At 40.8% G+C, this 14,135-nt stretch overlaps 3 protein-coding genes across 4 annotated transcripts in view; 1 reads left to right on the top strand and 2 right to left on the bottom strand.

Moving 5' to 3' along the window:
* The window catches only part of slc35a3a (solute carrier family 35 member A3a), a 28,827-nt gene that overhangs the window by 353 nt on the left and 14,339 nt on the right, over positions 1-14,135 (bottom strand). The window lies entirely within an intron of this gene.
* crlf1b (cytokine receptor-like factor 1b) lies at positions 322-10,287 on the top strand. 2 transcript variants are annotated; one of them, XM_035647302.2, is made up of 8 exons: positions 322-766; positions 2,826-3,104; positions 4,084-4,213; positions 4,464-4,636; positions 5,825-5,982; positions 6,278-6,449; positions 8,348-8,529; positions 9,362-10,287. In XM_035647302.2, exons 1-8 carry the CDS (start codon positions 706-708, stop codon positions 9,383-9,385), a joined length of 1,179 nt encoding a protein of 392 aa, XP_035503195.1. In that variant the 5' UTR covers positions 322-705; the 3' UTR covers positions 9,386-10,287. The 2 variants fall into 2 exon arrangements, with proteins under 2 accessions (XP_035503195.1, XP_047192669.1); XM_047336713.1 differs by having other exon boundaries at positions 8,348-8,533.
* rex1bd (required for excision 1-B domain containing) lies at positions 10,129-13,315 on the bottom strand. The gene is made up of 5 exons (XM_035647307.2): positions 13,159-13,315; positions 12,650-12,732; positions 12,258-12,462; positions 10,838-10,926; positions 10,129-10,581 (listed from the first exon to the last, which is right to left on the bottom strand). Exons 1-5 carry the CDS (start codon positions 13,159-13,161, stop codon positions 10,509-10,511), a joined length of 453 nt encoding a protein of 150 aa, XP_035503200.1. The 5' UTR covers positions 13,162-13,315; the 3' UTR covers positions 10,129-10,508.

The raw sequence follows: 14,135 nt of genomic DNA, 5'->3' as shown, positions 1-14,135 counted from the left end.
GTGTAAAATGTTTATACTTTATCAATATTTGATTTAATATGGATAAGACATAATATATTCTTACAATGGAAGAAGATCAAAAGAGCAGTGAAAGAAAGAAAAATATATAATTAATATAATGTACGCGAAATGTACTTCGGTGGCTCCGAAGTACAAAATCTAAGTCAAAATCTTGTATTATAATAAATGTCTTCTTATAATAAAATGGAATTACTGATGTACCTCAAAACTGAACTCCGGTCGAAACAAACCTCATTCATCAGAGTGTTATATTATATAATATGTTACTGTCATATATATATTAAATATTATTATATTAAATATATCAAGTGTCTTGTCTGGGCGTTTTAAATTTTATTAGGGAGATCACCAGCTCACCTGAAGCAGCCTTCCACTAAATGTGGAAGTGTGTGTGTGTGTGTGTCTGGGAGGGAACAAGCTGTGGAGCACTAATGACTTGTGACTGAGGGGAAACAAGGGAGGAGCAACGTGAAGCAGCAACAGCAGCAGCAGGAGCAGCTCTGGAGTTAAAACCTTGTGTCCAGTCTGTCTGTCTGTCTCACTGGTCTGTGACTGTTTCACTGGAGAGTCACTCAGTCACATTTGATATGTGAAAGGAGCGAGGAACTGCAGTCTCTCCTCCTCAACTTGACATCTCTGCCTCTTCCTCGCGTCCTCTGGAGAGTCGCACCAGCGGAGAGAACCATGCTGTCCTTCATCTGTCTGCTCATCCTCCTCGTCCCACATGCGTTGTTCACCTCGACACGTGAGTACCAAACCTCGACAGACGCACAGACTGTAACTGTAATCTACCTCGTCCCTGTCGCTTCAGACGGCAGGAGACTGGAGGAGGAAAGTCTTCCTGGCGATCAGATCAGTGTCTCCCACTCTGCACTGTTTTCTTGGGGCTCCAAACCTGAGTTCATGTTTTTAATCAGTTAACTTCATCAGCTGAAAGGAGAACTCATCTCCACCTCCCCACAGGTGCAAACACCTCCCAATCCAGAACAACTATGATATGAGTTACACTATGACCACAACATCTACTTGGCTTCCAAGATTTACTCCAGAAAATGAAATATCGGAAAAATCAAGAAACTTAACCATGATGATGCATAAAACATAAATAGACAAGAAACATTTCAAAAGGGATAGGTGTGGTCTAAACGAGCCACTGTTTCATACGGCTTATTGCTTTTTTTATTTGGGAAACTTTGTAGTTATGAAACACCTTTATAAACTTTTTTAATTTGATTGCACAGTCTGTGACCAACTAATGATGAAAAAGAAACTCGTTAAACCCTCCTATAATTGTTTGCATTTTCCACTATAATGAATCTGCATGCAGTGACAACATTTTAATACGAGAGGAATTATTAGATGTGATTGCGAGCCTAATGGAGAGTTAGAGTGAGAACAGTATCTATCAGACGTGCTGATGAGATAAACAATGTTCATCAGCTCTGTTGCATGAAGGCAAATGCAAGAAAGAAAAACAACTCTTCAGAGTCACCGGCATGCAGAGCCAGTCATCTGCAAGTAAAGTTTCTTCATGTGTGTCGGTAAAAAACACGTCAAATACATGTATGCTGGTCTTAGGCATGTATTTTTCCTATCTGTGATGTTAACAGTGACTCCTGCTCACCGAGGGACGAAGGTCAATCTACGCTCGTAGATACAGTTTTCATCTCTGTGCGTTTTCTTCATATAAGAAGAAATCCAGTGAGGACAGAAACAGCATAGTGGCACATGCATGTGTTAGAATCCAGAATTGACTTAATTGTCATTGTAAGTACATACAATGAAATAAAAAATGCTACTCTATGGTGCAAACATAAAAACAAAGACATTGACTAAAAACATAGAGCAGAGAAACGTGAAGATGGTAAAAAATTAGAATGAGTAGTAAATTAAGTTCTGTGAGTGTACATTGTTTTAATAAAACGTTAGAAAGCTTGTCCGCCGCCCGCCAGCAGCACGGTTAATAACACTCTACACACTGACCCTCATATCTCTGTGAGGGAGCCCAGTTGTGTAACATTAAAACACACACACACACACACACACACAGAGGGTTTCTCATGGACATCAATCATAAAGGTAAATTTGGAGCGGGTCACGGTATGGAAAAGCATTCAAGGGTTTTACTGACAAACCAGGGTGACCTTTCTGAAGATCCATAAATCCACATCATTACAGGCTCATAAATATGTGCAGCGCTGCTGCGGCTGCTGCTGCTGCTGCAGTCATTGTGTTCAACTCTTAAATCAAACTGCACATACATGTGATTATTGAGGAGAGACTAATAAATGGGTGTTAAGGGATGACGAGGAGCCAAAAACATAAATTTGAATTTGAAATGTGTTTTTTGGTAGAAAAATAACCTAACATTAATTAAGTATTTGTTAATAGTATGTGTATTCCAAATGATGTGCATAATGTAAATAGCAGAGGATTTCTGCACACTGGGAGCACTATATTTTTGAATAAAAAATAATGTTTTACTCTTTGACTTTCATCAGACACGAATCGCATAATGCAACAGTAGCAAATGGATGAAAATAACAATAAAAAGAGTCAAATTAGAGCTACAACAACCAATTCAATAATCAGTCGATTAAGATTAAACACCCTAAAAGGATTTTGATATATGTTTAATAATTTTAAAAATTCACGTAGCAAAAATGCTATTTAAGTTGAATATCTTTTACTGTTAAAAATGAATTTGAAGGCATCATGTTTAGGCCTGGGAACTTAGGGATGGGCAATAATTGATAATTTGTAGAAATAATCGACCCGTGTGTGTGTGTGTGTCCATCACCCAGATGTGGCGGTGATCTACCCTCAGGATCAAGTCCTACGCATCGGTTCCACCCTGATGGCCACGTGCACTCTGAGCCCGGAGCTCGGCCTCCACGCCAACAAGTTGTACTGGACGATGAACGGGATGCGTCTGTCCAGCAGCACCTACGACATGGTGTCCCCCGACACGCTGAGCGTCACCCTTCACCACCTGAACGGTTCCCAGCAGAAGTCTGGAGACAACCTGGTGTGTCATGGGGCAGACGGCCTCGTCCTGGGTGGTTCTTGTCTCTATGTGGGCAGTAAGTTGAGGCTTTTATTTGAGTTGTATTGGGCTGAGGAAGGTGATAATATAATAAATGAAATAATAAATACTGAATGTGTTTTTAAAAACTATATTTAGCAAATTTTAAAATAAAGTTTAATCTTGGGGAAAGAAACTATAAACATAAATAAAACTGCTGTGCACCGATTTTGATTTCATAAACTTGGGTGGTATATCATCATCCTTCGTCAAAGCTTATGGTTTACAATTTAAGAAAATTAGAAATTAAAAGGTGACCAATTTTAACTTTTAGATAAACATTCATACAACAAAGTGAGACCTGATTTAAATCAAACAAATGATTTTAAAATGCCACACAATCATAAATATTGCTTAAAGAATAATCTGTACACATTTTGAAGACAAAAACCTCAAATCAAACCTGACTGGAACTTTTGAATCTTGAAGTTTCTCAATTCATAGTGTGGACTAAGAAAAGGTTTTACCCTGTGGAAAAGGAAAAAAAATCTATTAAAAAAATTCAAATAGGAAATTGTAGAAGACACATATTTCCAGATTCCCACAAATGGTTATATTCAATAATTAAAGTTATGCAAATCTCACAAACAACATTTGCTCCTTCATTATTTATGTATTTTAAAGAACGGATGAGCAACACACATAGGTGATGTGTGGTCTAAACTGTCTTTTCATCTTTGATTCTGTCTTTTTTTAAATTGTATCTGTCTGCCTGTAATGCGTTAAAACCTATTGCATAACTAATCTGCTTTTATAACGCATTGGGTTGACGAAGTGAATGCTTTGCATAAATGGCTGAGGAATTGGCCTCATGCTGTAATCTGTCTCTCTCTCTGTATCTTCTTATTTCATTATCAAGGTCACACAGTGTCCCTGTAAAATGAAATAGTCATATATTCTATCTTTTCTTTATCTTTTGCCGTACCCGATTTCAACATGTGGAGTTAGTTTAAAAGTCGTGTTTTTCCCCCCACCAGTGCCTCCAGAAAAACCAGTCAACTTAACATGCTGGTCCCGCAACGCAAAGGACTTGAGCTGCAAGTGGAGCCCAGGGGGACCGGGGGAAACCCACATCCGGACCAAATACACCCTCAAGTACAAATTGAGGTGAGCGTCTCAGACCTGCTGCAGCTCAAAGGTGACCACTTGTCCAACACCATTCAGGTAGACCAGCAATGAACGTATACAGAGTACGTGACGCATACAGTTAATCAACACACACTACACTCAGAGGCCGCCGTGTGTTGCTTTTCTAGGTGCTAGGTAGGTTCAAAATAGTCACCGTGTCCTTTCAGAGACAAATGTCAGACAAAGAAAAACATACGCTATGACCAAAATAAAATCTGTCTCTGTCCAGGTGGTACAGTCGAGAGAAGGAGTGTGACACTTACAGCTCAGGTAAGCAGCGCTACTCCTGCCACATCCCCCGCAACCTCGCCCTCTTCACGCCGTACGAGATCTGGGTGGAGGCCACCAACGAGCTGGGCTCTGCCACCTCTGACATCACCACCCTGGACATCCTGGATGTGGGTGAGTCTGGAGACTGAAGTTGCACGTCCTGATTTCAACTCCTGGAGGTTAAGTAACACAAGGCTTTCCTTTTCTTTCCTTTCCTCTTCGTCTGAAGATCTGAAGATTTGTTTTCATGGTTCTGTCCCTCCATCCTGTTCCAGCTGCAACTCTCTAAGATAAACAGTTTTTGTTTTTTAAAAGTTAAAAACACTACCGTTGCCTCTCAGGTAAATGGCTTCTCAGCTTTCTCAATGACAAATGTAATTTGTGATGTATGAGCACTAGCAGCCATTCCTTACTGTTTCTTTAGCCTGAATGCAACAGGCCTCCAGTGAGTGCCACATTCTGAACTCGGTGTGTATTGTCCGTGACTGAGCATCCCCCCCATTCATCCTCTCTGCTCACTGAGGAACAGATAACTTGGAGACTGAGAGTGGGTTAGAGGAGAATGAGGGGCGATGCCATGTGCATGATGCATTGCGCTGCCTGAACAGAATCAATAAGCTCGGAGAGTATTTGTTCGGGGCCCTGGTTTTTTCCTCCTCCCCCTCGAGGTGAATGCATTAGAACAAACGGAGAACGTCAGCTGACAAACAGCGTCACACACCAGCAGTGAAGGAGGGTTACAAACAGGAAACACTTTTTACAAGACTTTTAATCAGTTCCTTCTTTTTTTATCGTAACCTACATCTCTCTCTCTCTCCTTCAAAGCACTTCATTTGTTTGTAGTAGGTGAATGTTTTATTTAATAGTGAAGACAGGAAGTACAGACTGACCTGGACCAGAGACCGACAGTGAGTCTACGAGACTGTCAAGTGCCTTTTCAAACATAGATTTTTCTAATGGCACGCCAGAAGCCTATCTATATATGGTAGGAGACTGTCCAAAGATGATGAGACACTTATATTATCATGGTTGGAAAATTCCCCTGACTCCAACAAGTGCTGTTCCTAAATTATGGAGTCTACTTTCTTTTTGGCTTCTTCACGGTACTATAAAAATTTGAAAATATAAAAATTCTAGGAGACAATAACTTACGCTGACTGGGGTGGAGTGTTTAGGTCGAAATATTATTCAACAATTATTATATACTCTATCCGCCTAATTGATTTTTGTTGATGGGAGGCTACTTATTTAAAATTTCTTTCTCTAACAAAGGTAAGTAGTATGGATGTTTGCCTATAACATTTGTGTGTGTCTTTACAGTGACTACAGACCCTCCCGCCAACGTGCAGGTGGGTCGTGTTGGAGACCTCGAGGACCAGCTTACCGTCCGCTGGGCCAGTCCCCCTGAGCTCAGGGACATCCTGTTTCAGGCCAAGTATCAGATCCGCTACAGACTGGAGGACAGCACTGAATGGAAGGTTATCAAAACGCTGAGACACACTCTCACACCGAAGTGACAACTAACCTAACACATGAGACGAACGATTAACGTAGAAGTTGCTCCTGCTGCATCTTCATCTTTGCCATTATGAGACAAATCTGACTCTAGCGAAGCCTCTTTACATCAAATACTATGGTAAAACAACATTACAAAAAGTGATTATATATTTAAACCAATAAAAATCTGAGGTGAAATGATGCAGCAAATACCTCTGTTCAGGTCCAATAGTATTGTTTTTTTCATCCACTTTGTCGTCGTGTGGCCTCTCTCAGGTGGTGGATGATGTTGGTAACCAGACATCATGTCGGCTGGCGGGCCTCCAGCCTGGAACCGTCTATTTTGTCCAGGTGAGGTGCAACCCAGTGGGCATCTATGGCTCCAGGAAGGCCGGGATCTGGAGCAACTGGAGTCACCCGACTGCCGCCTCCACTCCCACTCCCAGTGGTACGTACCTTATAGAGGATATGATGTAGAAATAATAAAAAGAAGAAATAATAAAATTTATGTTCAACCTTTCCAAGTAAAATTCATCATTCAGGACTTGGCTTTTTGGTTGTAGGACAATGCGAATAGTAGCAGAGATTTTTCATTTAAGACTGTATGAACTAAGTTAGTACTGTTGCTTTGTGGACAGCCCAGACACAGTTCACCAACTTTAAAACCAAACGTTTGCTTGGCTGTCTCACAGCTTAAATGGCTCTTAAATGCTTCCCAAATGTCTGTGATGCCCACAAATCTTGACCATTCTTTCCTTTCTAATAATCAACCTTTCACTGCCAATCTAAGTCAGAAAAACAATGTCCTTATCCCTGATTCAACATCCTGAACAAATAGATCTAAACCGCATGTGACCCGGGACAAACCAAACATCAACAGGCTCGATACCTTGATAGAGATCTCCCAGCGAAGGATGAGAAGAAACTGCAAAGAGCCAGGGGGACGTTTGATAGATTTTAGTTGTTGGCTCCAGAGATTGATCAAGTTAAAAAGCTGGTTGTGTGTTCGCGGCGTACACGCACACAGGGCCTATAAAGCTTGAGTGGAAGCAGGTTTGTGAGCAGGAGGAGCAGATAATGAGTTACATAGGTTATGTGGTATTTACTCTCCAGAGGGAGGAAGTTGTTATCGGGCTCTGTTGTTTGCCATAAAGAAATGATTGTGGCAGACTTATGGCTTTCAGGAGCTGGCCTCCACAGAAATACCAGTGTGGTACATCAAACTGAGAAACCATGTCTGACCATATATGAAACCGATGCCCACTGTTTCGGGAAATTAAACAACATGAATCCTCGTGAACTTGTTCACTTGGGAACTCTCCTCAAAGCGTTGGTAGTCAGAGACACGCACATTTGATCCTGAGGAAGTCATTCGTGTTCATGTTGTGTTGAAAACCAGTTTTATTTCTGAAAGAAAATATCATTCCCACCTATATATTCATACATTATATGAGCTAAACAGTTATTGGATTATCAAAATAAGAAAACGAGTCTTATGCTGTTAAGCAGCATGTATGTTTTGTTTATCCCATTTCCCAAATCCATAATATACAAATTCATACAAAATCTGCTTTTGAATCACCAACCATCTTAGTTTAACATGTAAGCATGCTACCATTCGCTAAATAGCACCAAACACAAAGTGCAGGCGAGGCTGATGGGAATGACCTTCTACAGTAAGTGTGTGAATGTGTAAACGTGGCACTGAATGAGAAGTCAAGAGATCAATAATTTCACAACCATTTATCTGATCTGGGGGAGATGAACGTGTGAACAACATTGAATGGCAATCCATCCCGTAGATGTAATAAATAACCCAGCTTGGATGAAATGACAAATAGACGGAGCCACACTGTTAACAGAGCAGGAAAAAAATTTAAATATGTTATTTACCTGCTTTCCAGAGGGGCCTGGGTTCATGTGTAGATAAAACTAAAAAGAAAAGCTGTGACGATTAAAAGATGTCAAACAACAATCACATAGACAAATTTATTAAAAGGGAAACTTTTCAATTACTTGCATTTCAACAAAGAATACATTTGTTCAATTGATTGTTCTTTGTAATGGCTTTTCAGTTGAATTATATATATAGATATTTTTTTAAATCTTGTGGTAGAAAATGTTGACTAATTGAATACATGTCAGTCGCCATCAGTAAAGATACATTAGCTGTTAAGCAGGCTGTGCATAGTCCACATACCACCTTCAACTTGTCCTAACTATAACCTTGATGCTGTTCTCTCCTCCTCCTCCTCTCTCACCTCTTCCTTCCTTTGCCCTCTTTCTTTTGTCTCACCCCCTCCTCCTCTGCACCTCCCTCCCTCCCTCCGTCCTCTCTGCTCCCAGAGCGCCTGCAGAGCGGCTCTTGTGAGTCCAAGCCCAGTGAGCACAACTCCACCCTGCGGCGGGAACTCAAGCAGTTCTTCGGCTGGGTCCGCAAGCATGCATATGGCTGCAGCGGCATGTCAATCAAACTGTACGATCAGTGGCGAGTGTGGCTGCAGAAATCGCACAGAACGCGCAACCAGGTAGGTAAGCAGAATCTCTATTTTCGTTAACTCAGCTGAGCTTCTCTCCTAAAAAACAACAACACATACACTTAACATCCACTGCTGCCCTGACGTCCTCAACTGAATTTCCGACCCAGTCCTTGTCATGCCATGTGGTCAGCATTTCTTTACAAACACAAGCAGCACTGATTTCTCTTTAACTGGCTCTGTGAGGTTTCAGTTCGTGCTTTATGATCAGGTAAAACGTGTGGTTTTGACTTTACTGGCCCAGAAATGGGAGCATTAAAAGTGGATGTGCTCGCAGTCACAGACCCTGATTTTATTACATATTCTAACGACGTAGACTTCTGATCTTCAGCTGGATTACCACAACAAAGCGGAATGAACATGCAAATGTAATTAACAGCCCACTGCCGTGTGTTCTGTTTGTGTTTTGTTCTCTCTTGGCACGAAGAACCCCCTTTCACAAAAAAATAACTCGGGCCAAATGGCACGCAGAGCCCCGCCATCCTCTGTGTGTTTGTGTGACTCTGTGAAGAGTTCAGACCCTTCAGCCACATCCTCTGCTGCTCAGTCCTTGAACTTCCAGAAACCTTCGCTCTACCTGACTCAATTAGCTCAGCAGTCCCTGTTTTTTTTCTGCTGTTGGCTGAATAATGTCTTTGTTCTCAGAGTCTGACAGGTTCCCATTGATTACCCTGAGAGAACGGTAGCCCGGGACATAAGCACCGAGAATAAGAAAGAGATGATGTAAACAAAAAATGGGGAAAAAGTGGAGGCCAGGCAGAGCAATTATCCTGATCATCATAAACAACATGGTTTTCCCATTGAATTGTTTTTGTCTTTTCAGATTCTACACGATGATAATTCATAGCACTGCCGCTCAGCACAACTGGTGTTTAATACAACAACAGCCTCAGGAAACACCGACAGATAACTGGCCTCTAGCGTCCCGGCTGTGGGAGAGGTCCACCGCCCCGGCTGAGGGATGCTGCAGTGTTTGGTCATCAAGCCGCGAGTTTAAAGGGCCCGGGTGGAAGATAACTGAAGTGAGACAATGCAGCCTTTTTCCACCATTTCCGCTGGCCAAACCTGTCTTTGTACAAACACCAGCGTTTAGACCCTCAGTTAACTGCACTTTTATTCTACAGGAAAAAGAAGATATGGTCATAGTTTAGACTTTTTGTTGAATTAATGTATGTTAAGCAAGTCTCAAATGTTTTTTCTTTTAAGTCAAATGGTCACAAAAACATTACTCAAAAAAATATATGATGTATATGTAACAGTAACATGAAGGAATGTATACCAAGTACCACGTAGGGGTATATATGTTTGCAGGTTTGAAAAATGTTAAGTATATTTATGTAAAGCAGGTATTAACAAACACACCATATAGTAGATCAATTTAGAATCTTTTTAATTTGCGTATTCCAGTGATCAATTATGAAACCCAGTAAACTAAGGCCCTATTATCTGCAGTGTGCATACCATTGTGTATCTGAGCAGACATTTTCATGCTATATATTTTGTATAAATGTATATTTAAGCAATGGAATTTTACTAAATTCTATACTGTGTATGACATTTGTATAAAAGAAAAGCAAAGAACAAAAAATATCTTGTTAAGTTTGTTTTTTTAATTCAAAAATATAATGTATCAAGTAAACAAAGATGGATGAGCTTTTAAGTGTTATTCGACTTTTTTCAGTATTTACACTTTATCGATTTCATTGCAACTTCAGCATTTTTTTTTTTTTTTGCTCAGGCATGCATTAACACAAACACATGACCTCTGACAGAAACACACACAGAGCCAGATTGTGAAAAGCCCCCTTGGTGGAATAAGACTGCAGCAGCGAGCAGGGTGGAGCCAGAGGGGGATCGATAATTGCAGCTGAGGAGAACGAGATGGAAGTTGCAGCAGGGCCGAGTTGACCCGTCAGCTTGGATGTCTGGTGATGTGAGAGGGCGGCCGTGGGCCCCCGGGGACTCACCTGTCAATCAAACTCCTCTGAGTCATACTTAAAGTCCTGCATGATCTCACTCAGAGCCTCTTTGTTCTTGATGATTCTGGAAACAGGGGAGAACACAAAGGCACATTTATTTGGAAACCAGTGTTTAATTAGTAATTTGTTTTCATCTATGACCGTTTATTTTCCATTGAAATCAAATGAGAGTGGTGACAAAAGGACAGGCTGTTAAATTAGAGAGAGACGGGATGCACATGAGCAGTTGTACAGCTGACGGCAGGTTGAAAGTGAGTGAATGAATGGGTCAGTGGGGAGCCAACACCGTAAACGCAGTTGGTGGCAATAGCTGCTCTTACTCGTGCTTGATCTCTTGAATCTCTTCTTGACAGCCTTCGTCCTCCGGGTGATCCTGGGCCCGCTGCCTGGCCAGCTGCAGCTTGGCTGTCTGTTGAGAGGGCACATCAGAAAAGATTTATGCAAACCATTCATCAGCGGAGGACGGAGCGGAGACAGAGGATGGACTCTGAGATAATAGAAGCCTTATAGCGTCATTTGCAGGAAGGAGGTTGAGTTACTGTTGTAAAGGGGTGTTAAACTTTACACAAAAGTGTTACACATCAACACCAGATGTATGAGACGCGGACTGTTCAAGAATGTGGGGAACCACCGAAGCTGTTAACCTTTTAACACCAGTATAACCGTCTATGTTGCCGTGATGAGCATTACAGGCAGGTTTTCACACACTTGAAACAGAATAACTGTGAAAGGAGTTCAACCAACACAGACTAATATTTACAATCAGAAGAATCATGCACAGTTTGCCTTGGGATACTTTTTTACATTTACATAAAAACAGTATCTGACTCCATAATATGACAGAAAGCTGCTTTCTATATTTTTAGATTACAGTTAAGCATTTAATACATTACAGCATCTATGTTTTAAGAAGATGAATTACCTTAATGTCCACCTGCTCATTATTAAAAGGTCCCACTCGTTTGTGACCGATCGAGAGAACCCGGACCCTTAAGCACTAGACACCATTTTCTGTTTTTCTTTTTAGTGTGTCTAGGTAATGTTATGACCTTACTATGCTATTTATTCACACCTTAGAAGATTTTCTAAATGAGTAAGGTGGTTAAGATGTCTTTAGAACCTTGTGGGCATAAAGAGCACAAGACAAATTTCACACTATGAAATTGATTTAGTCTTTTTATCTTGATGAAATGTTCTGCAGGAAAAACTCTGCCTCCCGGTGTTTGAACAGAGTAACTGTATCAAACATTCAACAAACACTAACTGTGAACTCCTGAACTACATCACATAACATTGGTTTAAAAGACACATTAGTCATGGGAGGTAATGAGGATGTTTGCGACAAATGGAAATAAATATAGGCCTTACAGATAAATGATCATATTTCTTTATAACCATTTTGCTTTTAACCATATTGCTTTATACAGTACAATAATACTAAAATAATTTAGAACTGAATATCTAAATAAATGAATTGCTGTTCCAGTAGAGTTGCTTATTGTTTATGTTTATTATTTACATTGAATAGGACTGTTCTGCTGGTTGTATTACCGTCACACCTTCGCCATAAAGGTGTCAGATCAGGGAATATTCAGTCCACCCCAACACGGGCCATGTAGTGTTAAACCAAAGCAATACTGCACATGTATGTTGTCCCGGTGTTCCTTGTTCTCTGGTCTCTCTCTGTCAGCTTTTGAGCCTGATTTATGAACGAGTCAGACACAAAGAGCGTTTTCTCACCAGTTCAAGTTTCTGCTTCTCTTTGCTCTGCAGCTTCTCAATGTGCTCGCAGAGCTCTGGCCTGTCAAAGTCACCGTGCAGCCTCCCCTTGATCTGCAGCACTTCCTCGGAGATGCCGCAGAAGGCCAGCGTTATCTCATGCACCAGCTGCCTGTAGTGGTCGAAGTCGTAATGGGGCCCCGTCCTCAAGTAGGCCTCGTGTCCTCTGGCAGGCAGTCATCGGCCAAGACGAAAACAAAACAGAGAGAGGAAACCCATGAGGAATACAATTCAGATGTCTCTGCTTGTTGGCTTTTTTCTTTTCTCTTTTTTTTAATCAAGAAAAGACATCCCTTGTGCCATTTGTGTGCAGTCACTTGACAGCATCACATCATTTCTAGATCCAAACTTACTCTTCAAAGAGACGATAGGTCTCCACCCGCTCAGACTGAAGAAGATAAAACCTCTGGATTAGGTCTTTAAAGTCTGTAGGGACCTGCACAGAGGAAGTCACATTAAAGAACGGTGCCAAACAAAGAACAAGTGGAGAGGGATCCCTTTTTTATTTTAGCTGAGAGGAATCCCACTTATTGTCAGGTAGAAGTATAAAACATCTTCTGTTCACAGTCGAACAGATGTATTTCTATTATAATCTAGATATTTGGATTTGAGTCATCAAGAGTGAGAAGTTTTTCTTTCTTTTTAATTGAAACTGGTCTAAAACTGTATAACAGTTTCGCTAGTGTAAATAAAAAGTAAATGTGTCTATGCCTCTTTTATTTCACAACAATGTTTAAAGTTGGAGGCAAATCAGTAACAAGCAGCCAAGTGACCATGATCTTAGCCTAGCTTAGCTTAGCTTCCGGTTAAACATACTCTCTACTTTAGCACATGTGAAGTGAACAAAACGTCAAACACTCACCATGATCACCTGTCGGGAAACGCTGCAGTTGAGTTGACGGAGTCTATATCAGTGTCATGTTTATGTTTCTTCACGTACAACTCATCGCTTTCCGCGTGTGATGTGAATCAGCAGTCTGAGCGTCCGCGCACCCGGAAGTGACGTAGAGCACAACGTGCAGGAGTGAACTTCGAAATAAAAGTTTGTCATAAAATAACGATTTCACACAACAGCATGACTTCAGCAGTAGCAGCAGCCCACACCGGCGAGAGGAAGACGGGTTTGTCTGACACCAAATATCCTAGATACTTGCAGATTTAATGCTGGATTATAGATCACATAATATTAACATTTTCTCTGCGCGATGATGCTGAATGTAATCCACAGCTCTTCTTGCAGCAGTGACACGATCCAGTCCAGTCACACAAAGCAACTTGAGTTGATTCACAGCCAAGACAAAATGAGAATATGGTCCAACCATGGTGAGATCAAGGTGACAGGTCTGCTGTGTGTGCGGTCATTTGATAAAATACAGGTCAGATTAGGAATATGTACAAACTAGCATAATATGCGCTCAAAAGGCCCTTATGTCAGTTGATTATGTACTTATATAGCATATACTCATAAATACTGAAACAAACCAGTGATATAGCCTGGGGCTCCTGGGGGTCTGGTGGCCCCAGGATTTGTGTCGGAATTAACAATTAGCCTTCAAACCAAACCTTGCAAACAAGCTTGTAGGGTTTTGTTCTTACTATGTGAAATTTAGCTTTGCAAAAAAAAAGAAAAACAATCGGCTGCATCTAAAATAAATAATTATAATTAAATCAAATAATTTATTTACTCATGTGGTATGCCCATATGTGTGCCATAATGATAGTAAATGTGTGTTTTAGAAATTATCTGTAGTGAAACTGGACTCCCTCATATTGATTTATATTTCAATAAAAAACATCTATCTATCTATCTATCTATCTATCTATCTATCTATCCTCATC

Source organism: Scophthalmus maximus, chromosome 13, assembly GCF_022379125.1.
Source record: "Scophthalmus maximus strain ysfricsl-2021 chromosome 13, ASM2237912v1, whole genome shotgun sequence".
NCBI classification, from domain to species: domain Eukaryota; kingdom Metazoa; phylum Chordata; class Actinopteri; order Pleuronectiformes; family Scophthalmidae; genus Scophthalmus; species Scophthalmus maximus.
The sequence above is the reverse complement of the archived record's forward strand: the minus strand, read 5'-3'. Positions and strand labels throughout refer to the sequence as shown.

Coding starts and splice junctions, on each gene's coding strand:
- crlf1b (XM_035647302.2), top strand. CDS start 706: ATGCTGTCCTTCATCTGTCTGCTCATCCTCCTCGTCCCACATGCGTTG. Junction 4,214..4,463: donor ACCCTCAAGTACAAATTGAG/GTGAGCGTCTCA, acceptor GTCTCTGTCCAG/GTGGTACAGTCGAGAGAAGG. Junction 5,983..6,277: donor AGGACAGCACTGAATGGAAG/GTTATCAAAACG, acceptor GGCCTCTCTCAG/GTGGTGGATGATGTTGGTAA.
- rex1bd (XM_035647307.2), bottom strand. Junction 12,463..12,649: donor ACCTATCGTCTCTTTGAAGA/GTAAGTTTGGAT, acceptor ACTGCCTGCCAG/AGGACACGAGGCCTACTTGA. Junction 10,582..10,837: donor ATTCAAGAGATCAAGCACGA/GTAAGAGCAGCT, acceptor CCCTGTTTCCAG/AATCATCAAGAACAAAGAGG.